The sequence below is a fragment of the Pongo abelii genome, chromosome 3 (genome assembly GCF_028885655.2).
Source record: "Pongo abelii isolate AG06213 chromosome 3, NHGRI_mPonAbe1-v2.0_pri, whole genome shotgun sequence".
Lineage (NCBI taxonomy): Eukaryota > Metazoa > Chordata > Mammalia > Primates > Hominidae > Pongo > Pongo abelii.
Window position 1 is genome coordinate 98,136,926 of NC_071988.2, and position 17,469 is coordinate 98,154,394.

Below are 17,469 nucleotides of genomic sequence, written 5' to 3' on the forward strand. Positions count from 1 at the left end.
ACAATTCTGTGAAGGAATGAGATGTTACATTCCTACTGGATAATGTGAGTATAGTTTTATAAAAAGACTATTTGCAAAGGTATGTGCAAAATGAAGGGAAACCATAGGGGTTTACTCTGGGTCACCCTAGGGAGGGATACTGGCTGCTTCCCTTGGTTGAGGGATGCAGCCAGCCTGCAATGGTACCATAGCAAAGGAGCCGGGGGGAATAAATAACCATACTCCTTCCTCTTTGTTCCATCGCTGTTGCTTCCCAGTGCCTTCACTCAACTGGAAGCTAGAGGGAAAGAAAGTCTCTTGAGTTAAGGCTCCAAAGGACAGACAGCAGGTTGGAGAGTGGATCTGGCTAACACAACATGTCCTCCACCAGGACTCACTGTTACTACCCTATTTTACAGTAGAAAAAAAAATGAGATGAAGAAAGTTTAACTTATTTGATATAACAAAGCTAATAAGTGATCATCTGTAGCTGAAGTGCCAGGTTCTCCCCACTTTGCCACTCTCTCACTAAGGCTCCAACATTCTAGCAATGCCAGAATACCTACCCTTCCCATAGCATCCTCACATCCCAAATGAGATGTTGGAATATGTAACGTTAAGTTTTGCTGATTAGAATAAACTAACCTACCCACCAAGGTAAGGCATTCACATTCTTACAATCTAAGCAGATGAGTTTACAGCATATACATTCACAAAATAAATAAGTAAAAAATAAAAATTTGATAAACAAATTCTAGTCTGTTCTGGTCAAGATAACACACAGTTCCTTTGCAACTGCCCTTACATCTGGTTGGCGGTGTGTGGAGCCCTCTCTTCCCAGGCCTTACATGAGGCCTCTGGTCCATGGGCAGTGCTGCTTCTGTCTGATCCTCCTTATGGAGAAAGAACAAAATGTCCATGTACCAGAGCTGCAGAAGAACGTATTTGTCTTCCCCCTCCCTTTGCACAGCACCCATCTGTGTGTAATCTTATTATTATGTATTTTTTGAGACAGGGTCTCACTCCGTCACCCAGACTGGAGTGCAGTGGCGCGATCTCGGCTCACTGCAACCTCCGCCTCCAAAGTTCAAGCGACTCTCCCACCTCAGCCTCTATAGTAGCTGGGACTACAGGCAAGCGCCACCATGCCTGGCTAATTTTTGCATTTTTTTAGAGCCAAGGTTTCACCATGTTGGCCCACCTCAGACTCCCAAAGTGCTGGGATTACAGGCGTGAGCCACCGCGCCCGGCCCATTTATGTGTAATCTTAATTCAACACTTACTGAGCGCCTACTGTATGTTTGGCATAAAATGGTGGTCCCTAATTTCAAAAGATTTGGAGTCTAGACGGCAGAAATTGAAGAGGTTGGTGCTCTGCACGTCTGAGTCCGCCCACAGACTGAACAAATAAGCTCTGCGTCGGCGCCCCTCACCTTTCTTTCACGGCCGGACTTTTCTCTGGCGGTTCCACAGCTGTCCTGACAGTGGAATTCAGACGGGGTGACCAAGCCCCTCGCCCACCTACCGGCGCAACCCAGCATCAGTTCCACGGCAGCCGGACCCGCGCCCGGGGACGACTGACCCTTAGCCCAAGGCTGCGGGGGCGTCGGAGTCTTGAGGAGCAAGTGAGGCAGGGCCAGCGGGACAGGAAGACTCAAGGCCCCAGGGGATCTGGTCGTTTGAAGACTCAGGTCAGACTCTGAGGCGCCCCAGTCTAAAGAGACGGTTTGTCTTTTCCCTAATTCAGGAGGCCAGGCTGTCCCTGGGGGCGTCGTACCGAGGGCAGATCACAGCCCTACCCTCCTCACCACACTTTCCCTGTGCTTCCACCCAGCTGGTTCCCCGCCCTGTCCATCGCTGTCCTCAATCGCTTGTTGTCGTGGGCCCCCCTCTCCGGCCCACGAGGGGCCGCAGGGATCCACAGCTCATCTGACACACCTCGCTGCCCCGCACGCACCGGGACGCCGCCATTCCGCCGGCCCCTCAGACACGCAGTAGCACCCCAACATCTGCTGGGAAAAAAATCTTCCCCACGGCGGAGGAGTTCCCAGTCCCACGCGCCCAGAGTCGCACCCACTCGAGCCACCCGCCTGTTGCCGTCGCCGCGCCCTCCAGCCGCAGCCCCAGCGCGCATTCCTACGGGTCGCCGGGTCTGTCGCCAGCGATCGAATGAAGTCGGCTGATCCCCCACGTGTGGCCGCTCCAGTGACACCCAGGGGAGGCCTCGGTCCTTACGCTCTAGAGCAACCAATGGCTGCCTTAATTCTTCAGCGGGGGCGTTCTTTTTCTTCCTCCCAAGCAGGCGGCGGTCGGGTCGGCCGAAGGCAGCAGCGACTACTACGGCTCTTCCTCTCCAATGGGATCCCCTGTCCGCCCGCGCGCCACAGTGACAGCTTCCAGATGCCTGTCTTTAGTCTCCCTTCTCAAGGGGAGCGGTGGGCGACCGAGGTGCGGCCTGGAGGGCCCCCACGTGGGAAGGGAAGACTTGCGGAAGGGCAATTCTTCCAGTGCGGAGACGTGGAGGCCAGCCCAGCCGCACTTCGGTCGCCCACCGCTCCGCCTGGTGGTCCGCAGCCCCTTCCAGGCCGGCTTCTCCGGGTGGGGCGTGCTAGTCCGGGGCTAACTTTCCTCTACGTGCTGTCCCTGCGACCCGTCTTCCCCCGGCCGCCCTTCCTTCTCCCGGCGGCCGCTGGAGCTGCCCGCTTCGTGGAGCCCGTGGCGAGCCCCGGGGCTGGGAGATCGCGCCCAGGCTTTTACTCAGATTCCAGCACCTGATGGAGCGGGGGGTGGCGGCCAGCACACAGGCTGTCGGCATCTCATGGCAGCGGAGAGGGTCGTTTGGGGGCGGAGGGGAGAGCTCTGCGGCCGGGGCCAGTGGAGCCCGGCTCGGAGCCCGCCCACCATCCTCCCGCCCACCACCGCGGCCGGGCGCGCAGGCTGACACCCCTTCCTGGGGAAGCGAATGGTCCCTTCCAGGCGGGTGGCCATGTTGCTCTAATAAAGCGGGAGGGGCGGCGGCGTGGGGGGAGCAGATGCCGCTGGCTGCTAGCGGGACGCCGGCGAGCAGAGCGCAGCCGCGAGGGAGGCGCGAGGGAGGCGAGCCAGAGCCCGAGCACTAGCAGCAGCCGGAGTCGGCGGAGAGCACCTGGACGCAGCCGGAGCCGGTGCCGCAGCTGCGATGGCCGTGGCCGTGGGGAGACCGTCTGTGAGTGCTGGGGCCTCGCCTGCTGCTCCTCGGGCGCCGGGTGGTCTCTGCTCTGGGGCGGGTGCGGTGGGGACCACAGGGGAGCCGGGCGGGTGCTCGGCCCCGCGGCGGCGGCGACGGCTGTGGGTGTGTGCACGAATTTGGGCGCGCGTCTGGGGTCGGGGTTAGGAGCCCAGGGGCTCAGTTACGTGATGCAACAGTGGATCGCCTCGTCGCGCCCCTCTTCTGGGGATGCGAAAGAAAAAGGATCCCTCTCCTGTTCCCTTTAAAATGATTCTTTGAGGCGCGGCGTATCTCAGCCGCTTCCCTCTGCCCGCGCACCTCTTCCCTGGTGACAGCCAGAAGGGCGCCGGGTTCGGGGCTTTCCTCCCGTCTCCCCCGCGCCGAGGGGGCGCTCAGGGCATGGGAATTGCGAGCTGAAGCGCTGCGTGTGGCACAGCTGTAGAAGCAGGTCAGAGGGGTGGGATTTCCGTGGTGGCCTCCCCAGCGCATTGTGAGATCCCGGACACCCTCGGGCATCCACCCGGGTGAGCGGGCCCTGCCCAGGATGTGGACAAAGCCCCAGATAACACACACAAAGTTTTCTGGAGGCTCCCTTGTGGTGTGGGTGGAAGGACTGAAATGTTCTGCGGCTGAAAGGCCGGGGGCGGCGGGCCGAGGAGGCTGGGACGCGAGGAAGAGGAAGGGCGGGCGGGTGCGTGAAGAATCGAGTGCCCCACGGCGGGAGGGAGGAGAGTAGGAGGGAGGAGATACCTTTGCCCCGAGTGTGTGGGCCAAGGCGCCGCGCCTACTGGGGTGCAAGACTCGGTCGGCGCGACTCCGAGGGTGCGGTTCAGTGGCCGCTCCGCATCCCCAAGTGAAAGGCGGAGGAAGGGGCGGCGGCGGCCTTTCCTTTTTTTTTTGAAAGGAGCCGAGCTGGGTGGGAAAGGCGGAGTCCTCCTGTTTTCCCTTTCCCCTTTTCTTCGTCGATGTTCACAGTCCACTCGCCTTACTGGCTTTGGGGGCACCTCGGGCGAGGTCTTTCCCTGTCTATCACCTTCTCTTCCCTTTTTCTTCTTCCCTTTCCCACAACTGTGCAGCTGCAGGTGGTGGCTCGGGAGATTTTGTAGTTACAGACGAAAGACTTACTGGGATACTGGAAGCTCGGAAATCCCAGAAATGCAAGGCTGTGCTCTCAGGCTCCCGGCTCTTCCCCCTCTCCCCGCCTAACTCCTCCCCCGATACGCGCGCCTTTTGCACCCTACCCCCTCGGGAGAAGTTCATGGGTCCCTTTGCGGATTCTAATTCGGTTTGGTGGTTCGGCTGCCCGCGGTGCTTTCAAAGACGTTTTCTGCAGTCAGAAAACACAGCGGTCATATCGAATCATAACTGTCTTCTAGGCCTTTTCAACTCTACGATTTAATGACATGGCTCTTTTAAGAATTCTGGTCTTCTTTTGCACATAAATTGTACTCTTGATAATTAGTGGTCACATGTAGGTTATTGTTACTGAGGGAATTTGCATAGTCTCTGGGCTAGTCGTTTTATTTTTGGTGAGAAAATTGAGGTCTATAGAGGTCAAATTTATCTGGTTAAATTACTCCTCCCCCTGCCCCCCATTATACTTATTAGCAGGCATAGATTCAGAGAACTAAAATAACAATATGTGCTTTAGTTAAATTGGCAAACGTTTAGGATTGCAAATATTCAGTGGGGGTGTTTGGCTTTTTCAGTAACACCTATTATTGCTGGTGCATTCTTGAGGGATGGAGGAGGTGGAAGAAATAATTAGCTGCACATTTTCTATAAATTAGTTCATATATGTCAGTTAAATAGGAACAGTATGTGGATTTAAGGTTTAGTTGTGTGGCCATAATCACATCCAACACTAAGTCGGCCAACCATATGTGAGCTTAATCCCACAGAATTCTCATGTTAGACCTCCCTCTTCAGATAATAGAGGAGATTTTTTTTAAGTATACATGCACAGAGGAGGTGACTTCTTTCTGCGCACTCTCTGTTGTTACTGGAATTAAAATTAAATTACAATCTAAAGACAGAAGACTTATCTTTTGGAAACCTAATGTATGAGTGATTAGGAATTGACTATAAAGTTAGAAAGTCTACAGAAAGTGTGTGATCACATTTCACAGATAATTGTTGAATCCTTTCACTTTGTTCATTGGGTTATTGTCTTAAGTGTGGTCTCTGCAGTTATGGCTTTAAAACAAAGTCAATGAATGGGGAAGATTCTTCAGACACAGCTCCATGAAATCTACACTGTATCTTTAAAGTTAAGAGTTCTCTGGCCCTCCCATTTCTTACCTAGTCTGTGATTTCACCAAAAGAAAGGAAGGGTGCGCTGAGGGAAAAGAACCACTCCAAAGTTAATTTATGTGTGAATGGAGTTTCTCTAGGTATTTAGTTAGATTTTTTAAAAAGTTATTTATGACATATATCTCCTTTCGCGATAACTACCTCTCCCTGCCAGACTGAAGAAAAATGCAACCTGAATAACTTACCCTAAATTTTCGATATTCTTGAATGGGAACATCTGAGTGTGATATCCCAGGTAAATATGACATTTTAGTGGGCAAAAATGCTTACATGTCAAATGCACTATTTTCTATCCTATGAAATGGTTATATTCTGTTACAAACCATTCAAACCTCAAGGCTAAATTCAGATAAGTTTCTTAAGTGGATTTGTTGTTGACTGCAAAACAAAGCTTCAATTTAGTGTGATACTGTTTATTTCAGTTTTAATTTTGATCCCTAGCTTCTCCATTTCCCCACTGATGGTTTTTGGGCTTAGCCCTAAGAAGACCCTGAAGCACATCTGCTGTTTGCCTAGTATAACTGATGATTAGCAAGAACATTTTACTCCCAAGGGATGTGTCTGCATTTTGGACGAATTAGCATTTTTGCGTCCAAATCCCGGGGCAGCTATTATCTTTATTTTAAACAGAACATGGCAATTTACTCTACTTGGGAATCAGGCTTTATGTAGCTGATGGACTCTCTTAAGCTGTGGTGTTCATCAGTTTAAAAACTCTAGGAGTTGAAAGGAACGTTAGAGGTCATTTGGGTTAGCCTGCTCCCCAGTGCAGAAATATTTCCTATTTTATCCCTAACAAAAAATATGTGTTTAAACTTCACTGGTGGTGGAGATTTCCCTATGATATCCTTCAAGAAATGCACTTAATTGCTGTTTTATCTGTTGAGCTGAAGGAAATGGAAAACCAAGTTTCCATTTGCTCATTTAACACCATTTATTAAGCACCTGCTATGTGTCAGGTACTTGTTCTAGGTATTGGGGATATAGCAGTGGACAAGTTTTCTTCTTACCAGGAGCTTTATTGTTTGAGAGATTTGGTGTATTAAAGTGACAGACTTCAGTGTAAATGTGTAGATCATTTAGAGAGAAAAGGAATTATTATGCCTATTGCTGACTCAGCAAATATGATTCAGGTGAAGGATCATATCTGTCTGGGGATAATTATAGGCAATTCCTAAAGACGAGGGCAGGGAGCGTGGGAAGTGGAGGAGTACTGCCGATAAAATGTTATTTTCCCTTGTTATAAAATTGCCATTTTTGTGACTTGAAAATGTGGTCCCAGATGGATGGCTGTGGTCGGTGTGCCTGGAGAAACATGAATAGAGCCAAGAAAGGTCCAGGGGAGGGCCACCTAAACAGTAAAGGGACTGTCATCTCAGGTCAGTTTTCAAAAATTAGAACTTTTTAGTCAGTGATATAAATTATACATACTGAGGCTCTATAAGCAGTTATTAAGGAATGCAAGAAGTTTCTGAGGTACAATAATCTCTCCTTTTAAAATCTTTTGAAAATTATAGATTAATTTTATCTTTTAAATTATCGTCTTTAAAAATGATGTGTCTACATTACAGTGAAAAGGAGACCCAAGGAATTGATTAAAAGAATAAAACTGCCCATAACCCACTATCCCGATATAATAATAGTTCTTAGGTGGTTAGTCTGTTTCATCACTTTTTTGAGCAGACATAACCCATCTTGTATAAACTGCCACCTAGAAACCAAACTGTGTGCCTGAATGAGTCATGTGTGACCATTTGAATACTCTTAGAATGAAGGAAGTGGATGCTTAGTGTTTGGGCATGGGCCATCCTATGTCTGCGAAAGGAACAAATGATTGTGGGACTCTGCTGTTTCCTTGATTTGGATGGCCTACTTGATTGATTGCCAAAAGACCAAGTGTTTATACTCTACCCAATGATGACGTCACACTGAGCATGATCATCAGATTTAGACTGTGGTGCAAGCCACGGAGTTTTCTGTGCCTGTGTTTCTCTTTATAGGACTCTCAACTTGGTTGGGGATAGATGCCGCTCTTGGATTTTATCATTTTATTGGGATCCATCTTTCATAGTCTTAGCTAGACGTGTCTCAAATGGGGTCAGCAAAGCTGAACCATTATTTAAATGAAACCCAACACATCTAAAGCTTCTATACTTTTTCCCAAGGAGATCTACTTTACAATATAATTGATACCCTCCCCCGCCCCCTTTTTAAAAATCTGGATTGACAGAAAACTCCCAACTAAACAATACTTCCCCTGACCCACTCCTGCCTGCTGGCAGCCCATCAGTGCAGCAGCTGTTGAACATAAAAACAATACTTGGGCTAAGGTAATAGAGACAGACTTCTAAAAGGAATTTGCTGGGTGATCTAAAATGAAATTCACATTGTTCCAGGCTTGACCTGAGATAGAAATCAGGAGTCTGTTCCCTGATATGACAAAGCCAAGGCACCAGAGCCACCTCTTTTTAGGATCAATGCCAATGAGTGTGAGCACATCGCTCAAGCCAAATGGCACAGGAAGTCCAGTTGTGTGGACACATTCTGCCCACCTGCTGAACTGTGACTGGGTAGGATGGAGTGTGAAACATTGAGAGAGAGTCAGGCTGAGGTGGTGAGGTGGGAAAGAGACTATATTCTAAAAGGACCATTTTTCTGACAAGTGGGAGCTTTGTTTGTTCTTGTCTGTGTGTGATTTCTTTTTTTTTTTTTTTGCATTTTTATTGTACAAAAAGGAAATGAAAATGTATATAGCATAACATTAAAATTTACCTACTTGTTTTTGATAAGTAACATTCCTTTGGGAAGAATTGATTTTTTTTTTCTCTTATAGAAGTTGAGGCACAATAATGTAGATAGGTTAGAGATTGAAAAACAAAATAATCCTCAACACCCTAACACATCAGTACTCATTCTTGCCTTTCCAACCCACCTGTTTTATCAGACATTTCTTGTGTATCTTCTATATGCAGGTGCTGAAATTATGTTGGTGAGTACTTGACTGCAGTCCTTGCTGCTCTCATGAAATCTCTCTAGGCTGAGTAAGCAATAGGATTTAGCAAGGAAAGGGGGATGGGGAGGTGGTTGTGGAAGTGTTCCAAGCCCAGGAAACAGCATGTGCCAAGCTCTGGAAGTGAGGGAGAGACTCTTAAAGAAATCCAATGTAGCCGGAACGTCAGCATTAGGGTTGGGTAGGGAGAGTGGACAGACAAGAGGCTGAGGAGGTGGGAAGAGACTCAGTTGTGCGGTGCATTCTTTATAGGCATGTATTTACTGTGTAGCTCTTTAAATGCTTTATATTCCATCCACCCTTTGCCCACAACTTAAGATATCTCAGATCCTTGAAATTGGTTGAAGGAAGACAAAGAAAATCTGCAGACTACTAATTCTTCAGGATTCAGTAGGAGAGATGAGAAAAGATCAGGGGAGTTGATTCCTTTCATGCCCAAATTGAACCTTTAAAGAATAGAGGAAATGAAGACTGACAGAGGACACAGAGAAGGAGAGTCCAGTGACAACATATATGACAACGACAATGCTAGATCTTCCTCTGCCCAGTTTTGTGCATTGAGCCTTTCCTCAGGATTCAGAACTAGAAGTTATTATTTTCTTAGACCTAAGCAACTGAGTCCTGAAGAGTGTGGTGGGGCTGGGGGGAAGATGGTAGGACTCTTTCCACATTGGACTTCAAGTGGCAGTCAGTGTTCTCCAAAAAGGAAATTAAAAACTCATTGGATTTTAGGAAAACAGGAGAAAAGTCTGTTAAAAGCCAGGGTTTCCTTAAGACTTCATGCTGTTTTCATTCATCTCATCTCTTTGAGTACTGTCTTCATACCAGTATAAATTTTGTGAATCTCATTAAGGTACTCATTAAATTTACTCTGACCTGCTGTTGGGGGGCAAAAGGCTTGACCAAAAACTTCTGTGCACAGGAAGCTTGTTCAGCATCTTGATTTTCAAATTTATTCAATTCAGATTACTGTCAAGAAAATTATCTCACTTTATACTCACAAAATACCTGAGGAGTAATATAGAGAAGGAAAATGAGGCAGGAAGAAGTTGTCAGTTAATCTGCTACAGCAAATTTGTGAGAGAGCTAGGCTTTGGAACCAAAGGCTTTTAGACCAACACGCATACAGACCTCCCATCTGATTCAGTCAGTTAAGCTAAATTATGTTGCAGTAACAAATTGGCCCCATGTTTTGGTAGCTTACATAGCAAGGGTTTATTTCTCATGCAACTTTCTTGTCTGTTCCACCCTCGGAGGTCTGCTGCATACTGCGTTGCCTCCAGGACCCAGGCTGAGGGAGTATCCTCTATCTGGGCATTGCCAGCCTGGTGGCAGAGAACAAAGAGACATGCTGAACCCTGGCTTCTCAAGAGCTGGCTTCTCAAGCTCTTAGATGGGTCACTTCCATGCAGATTGTATTGGCCAAAGTAAATGGTCATTCCTAAATTCAAAAGGATGAGGATAGAGAATCCTCCTGTAAAGAGTGGCTCTGAAAGACACTGGGTCAGGCTTCAGTGCCATGGGCTGGGAAAGTAAATCCCCCTCTAGGGAGGGCAGTGAATATTTTGAATAATTACAGTTGGCTGGATTCCTAGTCAAGGAATCTACTATGAAGCCGAGTCTTTATTTTTAAAATTGTATCCCTGTCTGTAAGGATTTTTCTCCCTCTATTTGGCCTGCTTTGATTCTAGCTGGGCATAGTAGAATGATGTGTGTGTGTGTTGTGTGTGTGTGTGTGTGTGTGTGAGAGAGAGAGAGACAGAGACAGAGACAGAGAGAGATAAGAGTTAGGCAGCCACAATGAATTGAAGTCAGAGTGTGAATTCTCCTACTCACTGGTGATGAGCTTCCAGGGACGTCACTATCAAGTAAGTGATGGGTGGTAACCTTCTGAAAGGCCTTCTGTGCTGCTCTCTGGTGGCCTCAGCTGTGGAAGTGTACTCTCTGGGAAATGGTTCTGAGGCCATTAGGACTTCCAGCTGCTTGACAGAATGATTTCCCTTGGGACCTCGGCCCTTGGACCTTTCCCAGCCATCTGTCCCTAAATGCAGATGAATCAGATGGCACCCTTCTTTCCCTTGCTCTGTTTTTCTCTCTACTGAGAGGCCATGGTGTATAGCGTTTGGGTGAAAAATGTGGGCTCTGGAGCCAGGTTGCTCCGGTTCTAGAGTATCAGTTTTACCATTTAACAAGCTTTGTGTCCTTAGGCAAGTTACTTCCCTCATCTGTAAAACAGTAACAGTACTTCCCTCAAAGAGTTACAGATTAAGCCAGTTAGTACACACATAGTGCTTACACTGCTGCCTGGAACATTCATCCTCAATAAAAGTTGGTTATCTCAGGAAAATGGTGCTGAAATAGTAATGGCTTTATACTGAAGACTGGGCTCAAACCAGGACTGCCACCCCACCCCACCCCAGTGGGAACTGAGCAATTGCCCCTTCTCTTGCACACCTGAACCACACAGGCTTCCCATTTTCTAATCATAGCACACCTTAGAGGCACGGCTCAAACACACCCTCCATGAAGCCTCCACCCACGAATCACCAAAATTTTGGCGATTTTTATTTATTTGAATTGCTGGCAACACTTATGTGTCATCCACATAGTGCTCTGGAGTCCCCACCCCACCTTTCCTTAAGTTACCTTTTTAAAAAAAAGTGACTGTAAAATATAATTGTGAACATAAAAACACAAAACAAAAAAACCTTATTACCTACCATAAGCAGTATGTTCCACTAGCCCTTGACCACATTCTTGCATTCTTAGTCTAGATAGCCAGACTTAAGGGAAAGAACTATATGTCCTGTACCCCCCACCAATAAACATTTGACTCAATAAGTGAAAATTCACCCTTCAGATAAATTGGATAAGACGTATTGTCTAAGACGTGTGCCTACCTGGCTGTTGCTGTGTCAACCTCCGGTAGGTGTAGACCTCGCAACTCCACTTTCTGCCCCAGGCTTCTCTGCCATCGCCACTTGGGTTCTGCTTAGCTATTCTGACCTGTGTGCACTTCTGGACATCCAAAGGAGTTGCCATCCCAGGGGGCAACCCCCTTGAGATGGTGGATCTACATGGTTCCTCAATTGAACTGGCTCCTTAGAAGTTCCCCTCTGGGCCCCAGCCTCAGCCCTCAGGGATGATTACTCTACAATCCCCTTAGGGTGGCCGTCCCTCTTCCCCTGTTTCACTTTTCCCTGTCCCCCATGCTCTTCCCCTGGGTCACTTCCCAGGACTCACATGCATGCAAGTCCCTGTCTCAAGTCCTTGCATTTTGGGGAAACCTAGATGAAAACACCTTGTTTACTAGTGTGGGGCTCGTCTTTTCCTTATACAAATAAGGGAGTATGAATGTTAATTTTGTAATATACTAAGCTACTTTGGATGTTTTAAAAAATACTCAGAACAAACTGACTTTTTACCAGGTTTTCACTACTATTTGTAAGACGAGGTTTTTTGTTGTTGTTGTTGTTAGAATTAATGTTTTATTGTCACCCAGATAGCAATTAGGTTTATAATCTTCATACTTTATATTTTTTGTAAATTAAAAAAATTAAGTTTTAAATAGTCAGTGGCTGGTTATATTTTCAGAAAACATGGTTAGACTAATTCATTAATGGTGGCTTCAAGCTTTTTCTTATTGGCCCCAGAAAATTCACCCACCTTTTGTCCCTTGTTAAAAAACTGGAATGTTGGCATGCATTTGACTTCCCACTCTAAAGCAACATCCTGACAGTCATCCACATCTACTTCAAGGAATACCACGTTGGAATACTTTTCAGAGAGGGAATGAAAGAAAGACTTGATCATTTTGCAAGGCCCACACCATGTGGCTGAGAAGTCAACTACAAGTTTATTGCCTGCGGTGTCCAAGGCTTCCTGAAAAGCAACCTTGCTCTTGATCTGTTTTACCATTCTTGGCTGTTGGGGTCTGATGAGCAGCTGTAAGGACCGATGGAAATGGATCCAAAGCACTGGACTGAGCTTGGACAAGACAAGGTTTTTTTTTTTTTTAAATAATAATAATTATTATTTTTAATGGATATGGGGTCTTGCTATGTTGCTCAGGTTTGTCTCAAACCCCTGGCCTCAAGTGATCCTCCTGTCTAGGCCTCCCAAAATGCTGAGGTTACAGTTGTGAGCCACGGGCACCTGGCCAGATTAAAAAAGTAGACTCAAAAAAAAAATTTGTATCACATCACCTAGACTTTTCTATAATTTTCATTTCTGATTCTTTGGGATGGAACTCATAATCTCTCAGGGTGGCACTACTTGCTTTTGAATCTATAGTGCCTATTTTGTTTTGTAATGGGTTTAATTTACCCATTTCAAGTCAATTGCATTTTTATATTCTAGGATCCAGATCCAGAGTGAATGGGGGAAATTATGGTTTTGATACATGAACTATGAACTTAGGACAAAGCTTAAAACTCTTTTGAAAAAAAAAAATCAGAAAGTTTTGGGCTTATATTGTCTGCATAAATTGGAAAAATGGGGTAGTAAGAAACAACTTTAATTAGCTAACATTGAACAGTTTTAAGGATGGGGATTAACGTGGTATTTCCCTAAGATTGTTTATTTTATTTTATTTTAAATTTTTTATTTTTGTGGGTACATAGTAGGTGTATGTATTTATGGGTGACATTAGGTATTTTGATGCAGGTGTGCAATGTGTAATAATCACATCAGGGTAAATGGGGTGTGCATCACCTTAAGCATTTATCCTTTGTGTTTCCAACAATATAATTGTACTCTTTTAGTTATTTTTAAATGTACCCCAAGAGTTTTTAAGAGAATTGTTCAAATGATCACTGCACTTCGTGTAAGCCATTCTCAGAGGCAGTTTCTGAGAATGTCATGGAAACTGCGTAAACCAAGCTGATTCATTTTTAGATTCTCCTCACGTTCGTCACCCTTGCTCTCATTCTTTGAGGTGTTTGGTTTGACTTACGTGGGTAGGCAGTCTAAGACTAATATTTTGGCCTGATAAAATAATTTGATTGTTTGTTACATGCCTCTTTGTTTTCAAAGCCTTTTCCAATCCTTAGTCAACCTCTTAACCACTAGGAATGTTGGATTGTCTAAAGTTGAAGCACAGTTTTCTCTCTGAGCCCTCTAAAGAAATCTTTTAGTTGTTGATAATCAAATTTGCTCCTTCAGAAACTAGAATTCCGAGGTATTCTATGAACTTAAGGTAGATAAGATGAGGTCTCAGGTATCAAAATCACTAATAATTAATTTGCTGCCACTAGCTGCTGCTCCAAAGCTGACATTTAAGCTATGTGAAGAGGACCAAGTCTAAATTGGATTTTATAACCCAGTCAAAGCTGGGGGTGATGAAGACTCTCATTGACTTTATGTAATGGAGATTTATATAGGGATATTGGAGAGTTGGGGATACTGCTGAATATTTTTAAATCTCCTCTTTCTTGAAAAACTTATGCTTTTATTCCTCAGTGGCTTTTCCTATTTCCTGTTCTATAAGTCAACAAATATTGAGCCCCAGCCAACACCATGCATGAGTGACGATGTCAAAACCATATCCTTCTACTCTCCCACCAAACCAAATAAGAACCAAAATTTGTCTTTGGAAAATGGATCTCTTTGTCACTAAGGTTCAAAATTTTGGAATAAGGTTTGAATTCAGGGGCGAGTTATCAGGATGTGTTTTGTCATTCCAACCTCCTGTCTCAAGTCATTCATGACTGTGCAGCATCAACCAGTCAGATATTTGAGGACCTTCTGTGTTTCTTGTCCTGTGCTCCATGTTGTTGGAAAGCCTACAAAGTAGCTGGGGTGAAAAGGCTAAGACTCAGATAATGCTCAACCTCCATGACTGGGAGGATCTTGTCAGGCTCTTTTAACTAGTATTCAGCCCAACACTTTTTCTTAGTAAACATGAGGAACTTGGCTTAGCATTGAGAAATAATAAGGCCCATTTTATTTCCCTTCTCTTTCCCTTTTATAATGTAATTCGAGGACCCTTGAAAGGTAACCTCCAGCTTTGTTTCTTCCCAGGCTATCTTTCGAAATTTATTTTTTTAGTTTAAGGCAAGGATAAAAAGGGCACACCAAAGGGAATTGGGAAGTTTTATTAGAATCGGGATAGAGTGTCTTCAGGCTCACTGACAGATTAATTTGTGCCCTCTATTTCTGCTACAAAACATTCTGACTGCCCGCACCATTCCACATGCTTTTGACTGGTAGACTAGTACAGATGCTCCTCAGTTTACAGTGGGGTTATGTCCTGATAACCACATTATATTGAAAATATCTAAGTTTAAAATGCATTTAATACACCTCGTCTACTGAACATCAGAACTTGGCCTAGCCTACCTTAAATATGCTTAGAACACTTACATTAGCCTGCGGTTGTGCAAAATCATCTAACACAAGCCTGTTTTATAATAAAGTGTTGACTATCTCAGGTAATTTACCAAATACTGTATGGAAAGTGAAAAATAGAATGGTTGTATAGGCATTTGAAGTATGGTTTTTACTGAATGCGTATCACTTTTGTACCATTGGAAGTCAAAATCGTAAGTTGAACCATTGTAAGTGGGAACTGTCCGTGTTCTGTTTGAGAGCTGCACATGCATTTCTGCACCTGCCAACAGAGTTTTATGCTTACTGGGTCAGTAGTTTGTTTTCAAACCTACTTACACTAGTTGTAATCATCATCATCGCCTAATTTAATGTTTTGTGAATCTATGAAATATAAGTGCAAAAATTGAATTGCTTCTAAATGAGATGCTTTGGAAAGTTTTAGTAAAGGTAAAAAATTTTGCTGAAATAAAACTGCCGTGAATTAAATATACATAAGATAATTACAAAAAGTTGGAGACAAAAATTGTAAGAATCTAAAAAGAGCCTGTATTCAGATTGCGTTGAAAACACTTTTAAGTTCTGTCTCCACATTAAATAAACAAACTGGAAATTATAGATGATGCCTGTGGGTTTGTGCTGGAAAGACACCCTTATTGAAATTCCTCTGACTTATTATGATGAAAAAGCCTTGGCCTTTTGTCAAAAAATTGTGAATGAATGTATGTTTAGATGTTTTAAGGTGAATTTAAATGTTGTGGCTACAACTAGCATTTTAAAAATCTCAATCTTTAAATGCCTTTTAAGATAAAATGTCCAATTCCTGCTTCTAATAGTCCTAGCTTAAGGGACTTGTACTTAACAAAACATTTCCGTATTCTAACACATATACCCCCGGTTTAGGATCATTGTGTGTATGGAATTATCCCCACATGGGGAAACAGGAGAAAAGGCTGAGAATTACTGGTTTGTCCTGTGTTGAGGTACACATGTCTCACTTGGCATTACCTATATTTAATTCCTTTCACACCCTGACGTAACTGGTTATCAGTTTTTTGTGTGTTTGTTTTTTTCCTGATACCAGCTTTAGAGATAAAAGGACATTGGAAATATTGCCTGTTTAATCAGTTTCTCTTATGTTAGTCCAGAATAAGGGTAAATATGATTTTGGAAGCAAAATAATCTCATTTGGAAAGGCAAAGTTATTTTAGTGATCTTTTAATGTATTTCTTTAAGGTATACACACAGTCACACACACACACACACACACACACACACACACACAAACACACACTCACATACCCCACATGAGATAATGGATAACTTAAAGATGTACTTGATCTGTCCGGGAAGGAGAAATTCTCTCATTATGTGTAGATAAAAGCTGGGACCACTTAGTTCCTGGATTTTTGCATTCATTCAAGTGACTTGGCTTTTTGGCCCAAGTGGTGCATTCCAGCTATCCTTTGCTAATCTTACATTAGCAATTTGATTTAATTTTTAATCCCAACCATGAAAAAATTATGTGTTAAAAAAGCAAGTAGAAAGTTGTTTTTCTATTCCAATAAAGGGAGTGGGAGGAGAAAACTTAACAAATTTGAAGTTGAAATGTGTGATTTCTTAAACTAGAGTCATTTCAGGGTTTTTTTGGTCTTTAAATATACTTTTGGAATGTTTTCACTTGCACATTGGCTTTGCCACTAAACCCATTGCACACACTGCAGTGGTTTCCTAATTGAAATTGTGCAATTCCACATATTTTTCCTGTGATTACGTTTCAGTGGGTAAAAGCTGATCTTCACAACAACTTTGTGAGGTGGGTTGGTTGGATATTATTTCTGACACAACACCTTCACCTCCTTTTTGATTGATCAGGACTCAGACTTGCCCAAGGTAAACAGTGATGATCTTAAGGCCAAGTCTTCTGACTGTTGTTTACACCTTCTTCTACCATGTGGAGATACCACACTAGGCTTCAGAACACTGCTGTCAGTTTGGAACTTCCATGATGATGGAAAATGTTCCACTATTGCATAGTTGCCATCACAGTAGTCAAATGTGGCTTTTAAACACTTGAAATGTGGCTGGGATAGCTGTACAACTAAAATTTTTATTTTGTTTAATTTTAATTAATTTACACTTAAACAGCCACATGTGGCAAGTGGCTACCATACTGTATAGTGCAGCTTAGGAATGTAGTCTAGAAGTATTTATAGTCTGATCTTTCTCTTTTTTCCAAGAAAAACTTTATTTATTTATTTTTTATTATACTTTAAGTTCTAGGGTACATGTGCACAACATGCAGGTTTGTTACATACGTATACATGTGCCATGTTGGTGTGCTGCACCTATTAACTTGTCATTTACATTAGGTATATCTCCTAATGCTATCCCTCTCCCCTCCCCCCACCCCACAACAGGCCCCGGTGTGTGATGTTCCCCTTCCTGTGTCCAAGTGTTCTCATTGTTCAATTCCCACCTGTGAGTGAGAACATGCAGTGTTTGGTTTTTTGTCCTTGTGATAGTTTGCTGAGAATGATGGTTTCCAGCTTCATCCATGTCCCTACAAAGGACATGAACTCATCCTTTTTTGTGGCTGCATAGTATTCCATGGTGTATATGTGCCACATTA

At 44.3% G+C, this 17,469-nt stretch overlaps 2 protein-coding genes across 13 annotated transcripts in view; one reads left to right on the forward strand and one right to left on the reverse strand.

Annotated features, from left to right (window-relative positions):
• The first annotated feature begins 2,143 nt into the window (after positions 1-2,143).
• The window catches only part of SEPTIN11 (septin 11), a 97,909-nt gene continuing 82,583 nt past the window's right edge, over positions 2,144-17,469 (forward strand). For 4 of the 12 annotated variants that reach the window (XM_009240113.4, XM_009240111.4, XM_009240112.4 and 1 more), the window contains exon 1: positions 3,006-3,184. Coding sequence is in view for 5 of the 12 variants with exons in the window: in XM_063723234.1 (XP_063579304.1) it covers positions 3,158-3,184 (27 nt within the window). In the remaining 7 variants the exon portion in view is untranslated. 12 annotated transcript variants of the gene reach the window in all.
• LOC100458037 (thioredoxin-like) lies at positions 12,086-12,428 on the reverse strand. The gene has a single exon (XM_054554100.2). The coding sequence runs from the start codon at positions 12,426-12,428 to the stop codon at positions 12,114-12,116; it is 315 nt and encodes a 104-aa protein (XP_054410075.1). The 3' UTR covers positions 12,086-12,113.

Excerpts from the sequence above, each read along its gene's own strand:
- LOC100458037 (XM_054554100.2), bottom strand. The coding sequence starts at position 12,428 with ATGGTAAAACAGATCAAGAGCAAGGTTGCTTTTCAGGAAGCCTTGGAC.